The sequence below is a fragment of the Camellia sinensis genome, chromosome 11, assembly GCF_055761805.1.
Source record: "Camellia sinensis isolate YWXY chromosome 11, ASM5576180v1, whole genome shotgun sequence".
Classification (NCBI taxonomy): Eukaryota; Viridiplantae; Streptophyta; class Magnoliopsida; order Ericales; family Theaceae; genus Camellia; species Camellia sinensis.
In genome coordinates, this window is record NC_138971.1 from 54,339,058 (window position 1) to 54,355,558 (window position 16,501).

General features: G+C 36.2%; 1 protein-coding gene across 2 annotated transcripts; it reads left to right on the forward strand.

The window, feature by feature from the left end:
* The first annotated feature begins 654 nt into the window (after positions 1-654).
* LOC114268434 (GPN-loop GTPase QQT2-like) lies at positions 655-15,814 on the forward strand. 2 transcript variants are annotated; one of them, XM_028209611.2, is made up of 6 exons: positions 655-793; positions 10,553-10,662; positions 10,776-10,899; positions 11,027-11,249; positions 11,658-11,948; positions 14,054-15,814. In XM_028209611.2, the coding sequence occupies exons 4-6, from the start codon at positions 11,064-11,066 to the stop codon at positions 14,078-14,080; spliced, it is 504 nt and encodes a 167-aa protein (XP_028065412.2). In that variant the 5' UTR covers positions 655-793; positions 10,553-10,662; positions 10,776-10,899; positions 11,027-11,063; the 3' UTR covers positions 14,081-15,814. The 2 variants fall into 2 exon arrangements, with proteins under 2 accessions (XP_028065412.2, XP_082750072.1); XM_082893946.1 differs by lacking the exon at positions 14,054-15,814 and having other exon boundaries at positions 11,658-12,042.
* The last annotated feature ends 687 nt before the right edge of the window (positions 15,815-16,501 follow it).

Genomic DNA, 16,501 nt, shown 5'->3' on the forward strand with positions numbered 1-16,501 from the left:
TGTTATAAGAGACAAGGTTAAATTGAGTGTACATATATACACATATAGTCTTCTCACTCTAAGATGACAGTATACAAACGCAATGTTGTAAATAGCAAGCTCTCAAAGCCAATCTTGATAATTGTCCTCTGATTATGGGTAGTGATCGGAATCTTCATCGGAGCAATTATCGTCCTCATTGTCTTTTTCTTTTCTCTTGCGCCAATCAAAACCCTAGAGAGAGATGAAGAAGAAGAGAGTAGAGAGAGAATGAGAGTGTAGGTGTGATATAAGGGTATGGAAGTGAGGGATCCTAGACTACAAAAGAAAATATTATGGATCTATTCTATTACTAAAAATTGAAAATAGATAGTAAACTAATTTTTCCTTTTATATAATGTGACTGTTAACATAATATTTTTGTTTAATTTTAAATTAAAAAAATAAAACATAAAAAGTGAAAGAAAGAAAATTTTGAAAGATTACAGTGAAAAAATGCACCACATAAAAATGGCCCCGAATTTATTTAAGAGTTGTTCGAGATGATTTAAATAAATATATTTTTAAATTTTTTAAAAAATAATGTATAAAAATATATAAGTGATGTGATTTAAATAAAATAAAATAAAATAAAAAAACGTAAAAAGATGGGCTTGAAAAAAAAAAAAAAGGAAGAAAAAAGTAGAGCTCAGAGCACTTGAAAAATTCAGGCCAGCCCCGGATGGAGGGAGAGAGCGATTGAAGAAAACCTCCGTAAAACCCTCAAATCCTTTCACTCCATTTTCGTCTCCTTCGAAGAGGATCAACTCTAACAGTAAGCCAATTTCTTTCTTTTCACTTCTGCTATATATATATATATATATATATGCATGTTTTTTCTGCAGTATTTATATAACTTTTTCCGTTTGATTCCCGAGAAATATACCAGGAAAAAAGAAGTGAAATATTGGAGCCATCTAAACCGTAACTAAAACCCTAACTTTTCATGACAACCCACCTTCTTATATATTTTTTTTCGTGTTTTTTCAATGTTCAAAACATGCTCTCTTGTTTATGCATTAAAGTGTTGGAAATGGTAGAAAAATTTTGGATAAAAACCAGAATTTTTTCTCAAGTTTGGTCTATTTTTTAGGTGGGCCCCGTGCATCGATTTACACGGGTCAAAGTGGTAACGCGTTCTATGCCGCGTTGTGATTCACGTGGTATATTTGGTTGCTCAAAACCATTACCGAGTGAATGGGAAATTGAAGCCAAAGTGTGCTCCATGGAAATGGAGTTTTGGTAGAAATTCCTTAAGGTTGTAAATTGGCTTGTCCCACATTGATTTGGTGGGAAGCTTTGAATGGGTTTATAAGGTTTGGGTGAGATATTTGGGGTATGCCCCAAGGGGTACCCAAGTGTTTTAGAGGGAGAGGTTATGGACAAAATGGGCTAGACCCATTGGACCCAAAAATCACCACACGCGCGCGCGCCGCCGCCGCCATCCGTCTGGTCGGGTGTGGTTGGGTTGGGCCGTTTTATTTTTTGGTAAAATAAAATCCAGAATTCAAATTAAACTGATTTGGATTTTCTGTACATCCAAACAGGGCCCTTCCCGTTTTCAAACAGAAATAAACTAGTTTGGAATTAGTGCACACCCAAACAGGGCCCTTCCCGTTTTTTGCTATCTGTTTGAATTATTAACAGATTCAAATCTGTTTGAATTCAAAACCAACAGGTATCATACCTGTTCAATTTAAAACCAAGAGCCACCTTTACATCTATAAATAGGACCACCCTCATTTGATGTTATTCATTCAGAAATTTCGTATTTCACCTCTGCTTATTCTATTCTTCATTTTGTTGCATTTTATTTCTGAAAGAAAGAGTGTAAACACTTAGTGTGTTCGTAAGGCAAACAATTAGTAGTGCTGCTATTGTTTGTGGTAGATCATTTCATCCTGGGAGATAGACGTCCAAATTCTGAAAGCACCGTGGAGAGGACGAATCTGTCTTAAGGACACAGTGTCAAACACTGGACTTGATCAGAAAATAATTCGAACAAATTAAATCAAGTAAGTTATTTAATTTATTTTCAGTGTTTTTTTTATTTATTAAAATCATATTTAAATTTTATTTTTGTAACAAAATAAAATCTATTTTTTTATTTATTTATTTTTATTTCGAGTTTGATTTTTGTAATCAAACAAATTCTCTCTTTTTCTTTATTTCTTTATATTCTTGTTGTTGTTTTGTACACAACAGAATTTAATCTTTTTAAATACAGTGAAGATTGTCCAACAATCTTAAGACAGATTCCTTTTTTGGTATCTTCATTGTATTTAATTTTCTGTCTTTTCAAAATAATATTCTGGTTGGAAAAACAAATAGTGATTTATGCTATTTGACAGATAGTAGTAATATACTGTCTCTTTTCTTTGACAACTAGTAGTAATATACTGGTGTCATTAACAATTGCAGAATATTATTTGGTATTACAGAAAATTATTGTGATATTTTATTTTTCTAGTCTTAGTAACAAGGAAAATAAAATTATTTTGTTGTTATAATTTATTTTCTGGTTTTAGTAACTAGAAAATTAATTTGTGTTTTAATTTTTTATGATTTTTGTAATCCGAGATTATGGCTACTACAACTAAAACTGCATCTGGTAGTGGTACTCCTATTGCTACACCTACATCGGTCCCTATCCAGAACCATGTTCATGTACCAATCAATTATGGAGAAAAACGGGAAAAATTTTACGGTACCGAGTTTAAGAGATGGCAGCAGAAGATGCTGTTCTATCTTATGACTCTTAATTTGGCCCGGTTTCTCCATGAAGAAGCTCCAGCACTTAAAGAGGGTGAAAGTGATCGGCAAGTTGTTGCCGCTGTAGATGCTTGGAAACATTCAGATTTCCTGTGCAGAAACTACATCCTAAATGGCCTTGACAATATGTTGTATAATGTATACAGTCCTCTGAAAACAGCAAAAGAATTGTAGGATTCTTTGGAGAAGAAATACAAGACAAAAGATGCCGGCACGAAGAAATTTGTCGTCGGTAAATTTCTGAATTTTGTTATGGTAGACTCCCAAACGGTAATATCTCAAGTTCAAAGTTTTCAAATAATTTTGCATGATATTCATTCAGAAGGTATGTCTCTTAGCGAGTCATTCCAAGTCGTTTCTTTAGTGGAAAAGTTACCATCGGCTTGGAAAAATTTCAAAAATTATTTAAAACATAAACGCAAAGAGCTGACTATGGATGAATTGATTGTAAGATTAAGAATTGAGGAAGATAACCGAAAGGCTGAAAAGAGGAATGGGAAAAATCCCATTGAGTCCAAGGCTAATGTGGTTGAACAAGTTCATAAACCACATAACAAAAAGAGAAAGTTTACTGGAGATGGTCCTAAACAAGGCGATAGTAGCAAGAAGTTCAAAGGAAAATGCTATAACTGTGGCAAAACTGGACATTGAGCTTCTAACTGCCGCTGCCCTAAGAAGGATCATGGAAGTACAAGTAAGAAGACCACCAATCAGTCCAATGTAACAGAATTGGATTACATCTCTGACGGAGTGAATGACATCAACCTTTCTGCTGTGGTGTCTGAGGCTAACTTGGTTGGAAATCCCAAAGAGTGGTGGGTTGACACTGGAGCAACTCGTCACATTTGTGCGCACAAGAAGATGTTCACTGCCTACAATGAGGCTACAAATGGTGAACAACTTTTCATGGAAAATTCTTCTACTTCTACTGTGGCTGGACAAGGAAAATTTATCTTGAAGATGACATCAGGGAAAGAACTGACCCTCAACAACGTACTGCATGTACCTGACATCCGGAAGAATTTAGTTTCTGGTTTTTTGTTAAGTAAAAATGGATTTAGGCTTGTCTTTGAGTCTGATAAATTTGTATTAACAAAGAGTGATATGTATGTTGGTAAGGGATACATGAGCGATGGTCTCTTTAAGTTGAATGTAATGACAGTTGTACCAAAAATTGCTATGAATAAGAATAACACATCTTTTGTTTATATTCTTGAGTTAAATTTATGGCATGGCAGATTAGGACATGTGAATTTTGATGCTTTGCGTAGATTAATTGGTTTAGATCATATACGAAAGTTTGAAATTAATCCTAATCATAAATGTGAAATTTGTGTAGAAGCGAAACTAACTAAGGCTCCATTTAAATCGATTGAAAGGAAACCGAACCTCTAGAATTAATTCATACTGATGTATGTGATTTAAAATTTATTCAAACTAGAGGAGGCAAAAAGTATTTCATAACATTTATCGATGATTGCACAAGATATTGTTATGTTTATTTACTTAGAAGTAAAGATGAAGCCTTAGAAATGTTTAAACTCTACAAAACAGAAGTTGAAAATCAACTTGGTAAAACCATTAAAATGGTTAGAAGTGATAGGGGTGGTGAATATGATGCACCATTAAATGAATTTTGTGCACAACATGGCATTATTCACCAAACTACAGCCCCTTATTCTCCACAGTAAAATGGAATTGCTGAAAAGAAGAATAGAACCCTCAAAGAAATGATGAATGCCATGTTACTAAGTTCAGGTTTACCACAGAACTTGTGAGGGGAAGCAATATTGTCTGCTAATTATGTTCTTAATAGAATACCCCACAAGAAAACCAACAGCACTCCTTATGAATTGTGGAAAGGTCGACCGCCTTCCTACAAATACTTAAAAGTGTGGGGGTGTTTGGCAAAAGTTGAAGTTCCTGTTCCTAAAAAGACTAAGATTGGACCAAAAACAGTAGACTGTGTGTTTATTGGTTATAATAGTAGTGCATATCGGTTTCTGACTTATAAATCAGAAATACCTGATATAAATGTGAACACTATTAAAAAGTCAAGGAATGCTGTAACGCCCTCAAAATAAACCCATTATACGTATATCCTCAACATGCATTATTTAAAGAAAACAATTTATTAAATCATTCATCAGAGTATTACTAATTAAAAACATTACATGTAACATCAAATTAAATGCCCTATGGGCTTACATCTTTCCAAGCCAACACTTGGACACAAAATATGAGTTCCAACTCAAATACAAATAAAGCCCAAGGCTTGATTATTTATCAAATAAAAACAAACAACTAAAAATAGTCTTCAAATTCCAAATCCTTCCAAGCTAAGTCCTGGGAGGTAGCTTATCACCTGGACCTGAAAATAATGTTCCCATAAAGGGTGAGCCACAGCCCAGTAGAAATATACTAAACCACATATAAGCAGTGAATAAAGCAATAGCATTCAATAGATGGTTAACCAGGATAATCAATTACCTCATTATACAGTCTCATGACACTAATGTCTAAAACACGTTTTACTTTCCAACATTATCAATATGGCTCAGAACCTGGCCAAACTTACAACAGTGAACTATATATATATCAAATTCACATTCTTCCAATGACAATAAACAGATGAGACTCAGGCTCAAATCAAAACACTTCATACTTCCAGTTTGATACACATTTTAGTGCTGTATCAATAAAAACACTTCAATATAAATAAGCACACATAAAAGTGATGCTAATGGAGTCGATCCCCTATCTCCTCTCAAACAAAATCCGGTTTAGAGGTCCATCCCCTATCTTCCCCTAAACCGTGGAGTACATCCCCTATCTCCTCCCACACAAAACAATGTATGCAAACACATAACATATACAACACACACTCAATACACATAATGTCTGTATTAATTCAGCAGTCAAAATTGATGACTTAATCAATGATTAGTTTCAGTTATCCCTAATCCACATGCAGTGTCTACAACAAGCACGACTATCCTCCACCGATAGCCCAAAACAGTTATTTCTAGACTTGGAAATAAATATACCAACAATTCAATAGACGAGTGATTTAAATTAACCAACTACGCCATTTAATCAATGAATTCCCCAATTCCATGAGTTTAACCATATTTTCCCAATTCCATGAATTAATTATACAAATTGATTTATTAATACAACTAGGGTTTTCCCAAAATCACCAAAGTATCCCCAACATATCAAAATACCAAAACTTAGAACAAAGCCTATAGAATGGAGTAGGAAATCCCTACCTCGAAGAAATAGCCCCAAAAGAGAAGATGGAGATGAAGACCCAAACTCCAAAGTGCTCCAAACTACCAACAATTCAGATTAAATGGAAGCCCTCGACCCACTCTATCTTTTTAATAAAGGATCTAAGGTAGAAACTTACTCTAAGTAGATCAATCCTAAGAGAGAAGGTGTGTAGAGGGAGAGAGAACTCGTAACTAGGGTTTTGGAATATGAAAGTGCAAGAAAAACAGATCTGAAACACGCTGCTGCCTATTTAAACCTGACAGGCTCGCTCGAGCGAAGACTTGCTCGCTCGAGCGACCAGACACAGAAAAACTACGCTTGAGCCAAGGAAGCTTTGCTCGAGCCAACAACCCAAAATCTCGCTCGAGCGAAAGAAATCTTGCTCAAGCGAAGGACTCAAACCCTCAGGTCTGTAACCAGACACACGCTCGAGCGAAGGAACTCTCGCTCGAGCGAAGAACGAACTAACTCGCTCGAGCGAAGAAAAGCTCGCTCGAGCCAAAAACCTCTGCTCTCAGGTCTTACTACAAAACGCGATCCTCGCTCGATCGAAGAAACCCTGGCTCGAGCGACGGACCAAAACAAAGAGCTCGCTCGAGCGAAGGGTCAAAATTCTGGGCAGCAACCCTTTGCTCTCAAGCTCAACCAACCTGCTACAAACCTGCCCATTGCATCCCCCAACTCAGAAATAGGAAAAAAAAAAAAAAGACGGTAACAATCATAATACAATGGCAGGAGCTACGGAACCTAAGTCCGGATACAATAATCAAATGGGAAAAGACCGGGGTCGCTATAAATGCTGTGTTTTTTGAACATGTCTTTCCTTATAAGAAAGGACAGGAATTAAATTCACAGAAAAGAACTTATGATTGTACACAAAGTCAAGAGACTAATGACAATCAAACACAAGAGACTAGTAATAGTCTCGACCAACAGGATTTAACTAATGATGAACCAAGACGAAGTAAGAGAGCAAGAACATCAAAATCCTTTGGTCCAGATTTTCTGACATACTTGTTAGAAAATGAACCTCAAAGCTTTAAGGCAATAATGACAGGTCCTGAAGCACCTTTGTGGAAAGAGGCTGTTAATAATGAAATTGAATCCATTATACAAAATCATACTTGGGAATTGGTGGATCTTCCACCAGGTTCTAAACCTCTTGGATATAAATGGATATTCAAGAGAAAAATGAAAGCAGATGGTTCAATTGACAAGTATAAAGCAAGACTTGTAGTTAAAGGTTACAGACAAAAGGAAGGTCTGGATTATTTTGACACATATTCCCCTGTGATAAGAATAACATCCATTCGCATGCTTATTGCTATAGCAGCGTTGTTTAATTTAGAAATACATCAAATGGATGTTAAGACAGCTTTCTTAAACGGTGATCTAAATGAAGAGATCTATATGGAACAACCCTAAGGGTTTGTAGTATCAGGGCAAGAAAAGAAAGTTTGTCGACTTGTAAAATCCCTTTATGGATTAAAACAAGCACCTAAGCAATAGCATGAAAAATTTGATCATGCAATGCTTACTAATGGGTTTAAGATAAATGAATGTGACAAATGCGTCTATGTTAAAAACACTGACAAAGGATATGGCATAGTTTGTCTTTATGTAGATGACATGCTTATCATTGGAAGCAATCAAAACATGATCAAATCAACTAAGCAGATGCTTAACAAAAGATTTGATATGAAAGATATGGGAGTCGCAGATGTTATATTAGGAATGAAAATTACTAAAACATCTGACGGATATGCATTATCTCAATCTCATTATATTGAGAAAATTCTTGATAAATTTATCGAGGATGATTTGAATTTAGCTAGAACACCTGTAGACATCAGTCTTTATTTATCGAAAAATAAAGGTGATGCAGTGTCTCGGTTAAAATACTCCCAAATCATTAGAAGCCTAATGTACCTAATGAATTGTACTCGTCCTGATATAGCTTATGCTATCAGTAAATTGAGTAGGTACACTAGTAACCCTGGAGAAGACCATTGGAAAGCGATCATTCGAGTTCTTAGATATCTAAGATTTACTCGTGATCATGGTTTGAACTTTACTCGATATCCAGCAGTACTCGAAGGTTATTGTGATGCCAATTGGATATCGGATACTAAAGATTCAAAATCCACTAGTGGATATGTCTTTACTCTAGGAGGCGCTGCTGTTTCTTGGAAGTCCACGAAACAAACTTGCATCGCACGATCCACAATGGAATCCGAGTTCATTGCTTTAGACAAAGTAGGTGAAGAAGCAGAATGGCTTCGTCACTTCTTAGAAGACATTCCAATGTGGCCAAAACCTGTGCCAGCTATTTGCATTCATTGTGATAGTCAATCTGCAATAGGCAGGGCACAGAATCACATGTATAACGGTAAATCACGACATATTCGTCGTCGACATAATACCGTAAGGCAATTGTTGTCAAACGGAATAATCTTAATAGATTATATAAAATCTAAAGAGAATATTGCGGATCCGTTAACAAAAGGTTTGACAAAAGAGCCAGTGTATAGTTCATCAAAGGGGATGAGATTAAAGCCTATTACATAAGAGTCGTCATAATGGTAACCCTACTTGTATGACTGGAGATCCCAAGAACTAAGTTCAAAAGGACAACTAAGTTATGTATGGCTCGCCAGAAATCACCAAGGGATTAAAATTCCTACCTATTCCTATGGTGAGAGTGATATCTGCAACATATGTTGTCTGCAGGGGTATAAGGATAAGCTTTGCTTTTAATGATTACTTATATCTTGATTAAAGGCGTAAAATCAAGACGAGTATAAGGAGATACTCACAATAAGAATCACCTATATGAGTGTTGAACTGGGGCCGGTTCTATGAGAATGAAAAAGGCTACATTCTCTAGAAATACTCATGAAAACCAGGTACGTTCAAGGCCAAAATGAACATAACAGTGAGAACCACGATGTGTTAGAAGATATTTTGTGTGAAATCTATTGTCTTGGCTTACACAAACGGCTGAACAATTCAAGGCATCGCGTCCATTGGTTAGCCAGTAAGTCCGATAGGTTATCACTAGGGAAGGTTCAAGGCCGAAAACTACCTATCTTGATGCAAGATATTTTCGACTTATACTCTTTCGTTAAGTCTGCATATTGTTGCATTTCCGTTGTCATCAAATTCCATTCATGTGGGGGATTGTTGGAAATGGTAGAAAAATTCTAGATAAAAACCAGAATTTTTTCTCAAGTTTGGTCTATTTTTTAGGTGGGCCCCGTGCATCGATTTATACGGGTCAAAGTGGTAACGCGTTCTATGCCGCGTTGTGATTCACGTGGTATATTTGGTTGCTCAAAACCATTACCGAGTGAATGGGAAATTAAAGCCAAAGTGTGCTCCATGGAAATGGAGTTTTGGTAGAAATTCCTTAAGGTTGTAAATTGGCTTGTCCCACATTGATTTGGTGGGAAGTTTTGAAAGGGTTTATAAGGCTTGGGTGAGATACTTGGGGTGTGCCCCAAGAGGTACCCAAGTGTTTTAGAGGGAGAGGTTATGGGCAAAATGGCTAAACCCATTGGACCCTAAAATCACCACACGCGCGCGCGCGCTGCCGCCGCCGTCCGTCCGGTCGGGTGGGCTAGGCTGGGCTGGGCTTGGGCGCGGGTGCGTGGTGTGTGGTTGGGCTTGTTCGGCCCAATACTAATCTTTTTGGGCCAAAAACATTTGAATTTAATTTTATTTTTTGGTAAAATGAAATCCAGAATTCAAATTAAACTGATTTGGATTTTCTGTACATCCAAACAGGGCCCTTCCCGTTTTCAAACAGAAATAAACTAGTTTGGAATTAGTGCACACCCAAACAGGGCCCATCCCGTTTTTTGCTATCTGTTTGAATTATTAACAGATTCAAATCTGTTTGAATTCAAAACCAACAGGTATCATACCTGTTCAATTTAAAATCAAGAGCCACCTTTACATCTATAAATAGGGCCACCCTCATTTGATGTTATTCATTCAGAAATTTCGTATTTCACCTCTGCTTATTCTATTCTTCATTTTGTTGCATTTTATTTCTGAAAGAAAGAGTGTAAACACTTAGTGTGTTCGTAAGGCAAACAATTAGTAGTGCTGCTATTGTTTGTGGTAGATCATTTCATCCTGGGAGATAGACGTCCAAATTCTGAAAGCACCGTGGAGAGGACGAATCTGTCTTAAGGACACAGTGTCAAACACTGGACTTGATCAGAAAATAATTCGAACAAATTAAATCAAGTAAGTTATTTAATTTATTTTCAGTGTTGTTTTTATTTATTAAAATCATATTTAAATTTTGTTTTTGTAACAAAATAAAATTTGTTTTTTATTTATTTATTTTTATTTCGAGTTTGATTTTTGTAATCAAACAAATTCTCTCTTTTTCTTTATTTCTTTATATTCTTGTTGTTATTTTGTACACAACAGAATTTAATCTTTTTAAATACAGTGAAAATTGTCCAACATAAAGGACCGAAGAAAATGGACATTGATTCTGATTCCATCAATTCGAACTCGAAAACACCTGAGGAAGCTGTGTCAACAATGTAAATGGACTCAGATGGATCGTCCAACACTTGAGTAAATACTATCACTTGTTTTGCACCCTCTTGTGTTTCATGAATTGTCCGAATTTAGTAATTGCACGTTCGATCTGTTGAATGGTTGTTGTTTGTTTTGTTCGGCGTTTAAAGGGTAAATTCAAAGACGATATTGCCGAGTCGATAGAAAAAATGCATATTGAGTCTGGGGAGGCAGGGACTTCATAAACCAATTTCAAAAGAAAACCAGTCATCATCGTTGTTGTAGGAATGGCAGGTATTATATATGTATGTGGACATATGTAAAATTGTAAAATATAATTTGTATTTATAAATTCCAAAGTGCCTTGTTATTATTATTTGATTTCTGATATGGGTTTTCATATATCAAATTTGTTACGAAGTGGAAAAACAACGTTCCTTCATCGCCTAGTTTGTCATATGCAAGCTTCAAATATCCAGGGCTATGTAATGAATCTTGACCCTGCTGTGATGTCCCTCCCATTCAGTGCAAATATCGATACAAGGGACACCATCAAATACAAGGAAGTGATGAAGCAGTTCAATCTTGGTCCTAATGGTGGAATCCTGACATCACTCAATTTGTTTTCTACTAAGTTTTATGAGGTAGAACTGTGAACAGGAAGTTCTTTCTCTGAAAGTAACTATTTAAAATGTTTATATCGGGTCTTTTGAGTGTTTCGTATATGTTAAAAACTGAGACAGGACAATTGTGGCATTATGAACATCCACCAGAGGTCTTATATTTGTTAATTTATCTCAGTTTTATATAGCATCTACTATGAACATCCACTAGAGGACTTCATATTCAATAGTTTTATTGGATTAGATGGCTCAAAGTTTCATTGACATTGAGAGGAGTACCCAAGCTTACTTGCATGAGTTTAACAATGATAGGTTTAAAATGTCCTTGTCTATGCAAATTTTATAAATCAATCTGTATGTTTCCTTCAAGTTATTTAATTGCATAAATGCATCTTTGTTCAGACTAAATAGAAGTATTGTCAATTTCAGGTTATTTCGGTTATTGAGAAACGAGCAGATCAGCTAGATTATGTTCTTGTGGACACTCCTGGTCAGATCGAGATATTCACTTCGTCTGCTTCTGGAGCAATCATAACAGAAGCTTTTGCTTCGACCTTTCCCACTATAATTACATATGTAGTTGATACACCTTGTTCTTCGAATCCACAAACTTTTATGAGCAATATGCTTTATGCTTGTAGCATTCTCTACAAGACACGATTGCCTTTGGTGTTGGCATTCAACAAGACTGATATGGCTCAACACCAATTTGCTTTGGAGGTAATTTGCGTTCCTTGTTTACATGACTGCTTGTTCTGATGTTGATGTTTGTTGATTAAGTGTTTTCGTATGTATTAGATTGTGAAACCTTTCACTTTTGTGTTCTGGTTTTATTTGTTGCTTGTAAATTATTTGTGTGGTTATTGTGGTGATGAAATGGTACCTACCACAGCACTAATCAGGTGAGAAAATTTAAAAATTAATTGCGACTTTGAAGTGACCTGGAAGCAAGTTTTGTGAATGGATTTTCATCATGTTTGAATATAATTTTACTAAAGGACCTAAATTCATTCAATGACACAAGAACATGAAGAACATAGTCTGCGCACATGCACATGGTTTCAGTGGATTACAACGTTTATGACTTGTGATTTTGGAGTTTATGAAGTAGGTTATTCTTGAAAGCAAGATTTTTTTTTTTTTTTTTTTTTTTTTTTCTCTGGTTTGTTTTAGAAGTCTTTCAACTTCATAGGTACACTTTAATAGTCTAACCTCTTCATATTTTTTTGGAACTGAAACACTAGGTAAAGTGTAGAAAATATTAATATAATTTGTTGTTTTTTTAGTCCCGACTCCCGTCCCTCATATACTAGGTAATTACTGAGCATAAGCCTCTGGGCAGCCTCAAGGGGTAGTGAGGAATGAAACCTCAGATCTCTTGCTTAGCAAGAGAGTCCCAGGGCCTTTGGTCCACCCCTTGGGGTTAATACGTGATTTGTTGCAAATATATGCTAAAACTATGCCAACACTCTTAGAATCCATGTTTAAAGTTTTATAGTGTTCTGCTTAATGATATACATGGTCATTATGTTACTTAAAAAAAAGTTTTGATGGTGTGAAGATGGAAATTGGTAGTTCCAACAATGTCTTATGTTGTGTAATTGAAAATCACTTGTGAGGAAGGGATGAGAGTCAATTGAAATGATTGGTGTTGTAAATTGGACCAATAATTGTAATAATAAATTGGAGACACTACAAGGGCAATTGAAAGGCCAAAAAGTAGATTGACTGAGGTCAAGGTATGATTACCATACAGGGTCTGTTTGGTGTATTTTCTATAAGCGGAAAGTTGATAATCAAAAAATAGAAGCAAAAAAATCCCTTCTCTAGTTTTCACATAATCAACTTTTTTCAACTTTTAAGCTATTTTTTTTCTCATAGGTTGTAAGTAAAAGTTGCATGAAATACATTGGCATAGATTCCCAAAATAAAAAAACTATAAGTAGTTCCAATAAGTTGCACCAAACAAGGTCTCAATGATCTAACATTGTGTGACCCTAAATGTTGTAGAGTGGCCAAGGGCGAACTACGCTACTAATCGCTTGCTAACTTGTTAGGATGAAGTATTATCAATTGTAATGTTTTACAAACAATTGGAATTCTTTATTACAAAAGTTTGCTGAATATGTACATGGTGGAAGTCATAGATTCTCCCAAACAGATAGAATAATGGAACAAGCAATAGGAAATGGCATGGGCATGCTCTGTATGTCAAATGATTGCATGATCACTTGTTAAATGATTGCATGATGTTGGTTAAGATTTAATTGTCTTCATGACATGAACCAAAGAAAGACTTAAATGCAATTATATAGATTTTTGTGATGTTGGAAAAGAGAACACAATTTTGGATATTTGGCTTAAATTTTCTCTTTAGTGATTGAGTGGAGAGAGATAGAAATTTGAAAATTTTATCTTTCACCTAAAAGCATCTTGCAATAAATAACGAAAACTTGTCTTGTATACCCCCTTTCTGTTTTTGAACTTGTGCTTTCTCCTCGTTAATTACTTGTCTCCAGACCAAGTGTATGTAGATATATCTCGTATTTTTTGTTTAGTTTTGTATAGTTTTAAGAATATTACCTATTTGTCTTCATCAAAAGGATTCTGTAATCAGAACTGATTCTTCAAAATGACTGTTAAAGGTAGTGTAACACCCGTACACGTGGATGTTCTCCCTTATTTTGTCTGGATCCATCTTTATTCTCATTTTGTGTGTTTTCTTGAATATGCAAATTCAGGTTTTTTTTTTTTTGTTTTTTGTTTCTTTTACATTGGTTTGGATAATACGCTGCTGCTACTGATGTGTGTGCTGTGGATGGAAGACTTTGAGGCATTTCATGCGGCACTAGATTCAGATCATTCGTACACGTCAACCCTTACTAGAAGCCTCTCTCTTGCTCTGGAGGAGTTCTATGAGAATCTAAGATCTGTTGGAGTGTGCAGTTTCTCGTGCTGGAATGGAGGCTTTCTTCAAGGCCATTGAAGCAAGTGCCGAAGAGTACATGGAAACGTACAAGTTTAGCACATACTCAACTCTTCATCAAGTTGTAGTGTGATTTTATTTTTATGGGCATGATGTGGCTGATCCTTGTTGACTCGATCTTTTTGTTGTCAGGATAAGCGATCCACTATTATTCTTGTGTGGCATTTGCTTGTTTTTTTAGGGCTGATCTTGACAAGCGGTGGACAGAGAAGCAACATTTGAAGGAAGAACGAAGGAGAGAGAACATGGAGAAGCTGAGGAAAGATGTGGAGAAGTCTAGGGAAGAAACTGTGGTATTGAGCATTGGTTTGAAGGATAGAGAAATCAATAGTAAGGCCATGATGGATGAAGATGACGAAGAGGAAGAGGTATACGATTATGAGAGGTTTACTGAGAAGGAAGGTGTTATAGATGAGGATAAAGATGAAAAGGTTGCCAGGTTTTCATTTTAACTCCACATTTTTCTGGGATATTTTCTTGAAGCAAAACTTTGTATAACACCATCAGAAGTAACTAAATCAGTATGCAAGGGCAGTTAGGTTGGCTTCACTTCATGTTAGCTTTTTGCGCATGCCTGCTTAGATACTTTTCTGAACTTCAATGTTCCCAGTAGGGTTACATACAAATGTTCATGGTTATCTTTGGTGTTGATTAGTTGCCTTTTCATTGCTGTTGATTAATTTGTGAAACTGAGGAAGATGTCAGCTGGTTTAAGTTTCATGTATGCTGATATTACTCATTGCCATGAGTGAATTTGAGCAAATGGGAAGGGATAGGATTGGAGTTACTCATTTATAATTTGCAGATGATACTATATTCTTCTCATCATATGAGGAAAATAAGGTGGGGGAGTTTGGTAAAGATTCTGAGAATTTTTGAAATTGTGTCGGGTCTCAAGGTCAATCTTAGCAAGAGCAGTGTTGTGGGTATTAATTTGGAAGATAGCTATGTGCATAGGGTGGTGGATATGTTGCGATGTTGCATTGATTCCTTTCCTCTCAAATACTTGGGGCTTCCATTGGGAGGAGATCCTAGATTGGCATCCTTTTGGAAACTTGTTCTTGTCAAAATTGGGAAAAGATTGGAGGGATGGAAGTGAGTTTTGTTGTCTAGGAGATATACTTTGGTACAATTCGTATTAGGATCTGTTCCTATTTATTTCCTGTCCCTTTTCAAAATTCCGGTTAGCATTGCGAGGAAAATTGAGAAATTGATGAGCGATTTTCTTTGGAAAGGGTGTGAAGAGGGCAAAGGGGCTCATTTGGTTAGGTGGGAGATTGTTTCTCTTCCTAGGGAAAAGGTGGCTTGGCTATTGGGAACATTGTTGCTAGGAACATTACTCTCTTGACAAGTGGTTGTGGAGATTTTCTATTAGTGAATCGCTATGGTATTCAGTTGTTAAAAGAAAGGATAGAGCTCAACCCAATGGTAGAGATTCTAATGTGGTTAATAGAGGCAGTCGTTCACCGTGGAAATCTATTTCTCGTTTGTATCCACTTGTGTCTAACTTCTTTTCATTGAGAGTGGGGAATGGGGTGACTGTCCGTTTTTGAGAGGATGTTTGGTTAAGGGATATCTCGTTTGATAGATCTTTTCCTCTTCTTTACCGGTTGGTCTGTTCTCGAAATATTTTAATAGCGTTTGTGGCATGCTCTTCTGTGGCACCTATCTCTTGGAATTTTGATCTCATTAGAAACTTGAATGATAGGGAGGCGGTGGAGTTGGCATCTTTGTTGGTCGTGCTTGAGGGGGTCTTTCTTTCTTCCTCTTGTGATATTAGGGTGTGGAATCTTGTTTCCTTAGGAGTCTTTTCATGTAAATCTTTTTTTGATAAGATCATTGATAATCCCTCTGTTCCCTTGTTTCCTTCTCATAAGAAAATTTGGAAAGCGGTTGTCCCTCGTAAAGTGAAGTTTTTCATGTGGTCTTTGGCTCAAAAGGATGTCACAACTAATGATGTTTTCCAAAGGAGAAGGCCTAATCACTCTCTTTGCCCTCAATGGTGTGTGATGTGCAAAAGAAACTTGGAGGTAGCGGATCATCTATTCTTTCATTGGCCGGTGGCTTGTGTATTATGGCAGTGTCTTTTCGGCTTATGTGATGAGCAGTGGGTTACTCCGCAGGGCTGCATTCAAATGCTTCTTATTCGGTTTAAAAGGTTTGGGAGAACCAAGAGAGCCAAAACAATGTGGACAAGCATTGTTTTTGCTATTTTCTAGGCTATATGGTTGTAGAGAAATGCTAGAATCTTTGATGGCAAGGAAGCAAGTGTAGAGGGTTTGTGAGA

Bases quoted from the DNA above. Each gene is read 5' to 3' on its own strand.
- LOC114268434 (XM_082893946.1), top strand. From the start codon at position 11,064: ATGCAAGCTTCAAATATCCAGGGCTATGTAATGAATCTTGACCCTGCT. The intron at 11,250-11,657 runs GTAGAACTGTGA...TGTCAATTTCAG, and splicing joins TTTCTACTAAGTTTTATGAG to GTTATTTCGGTTATTGAGAA.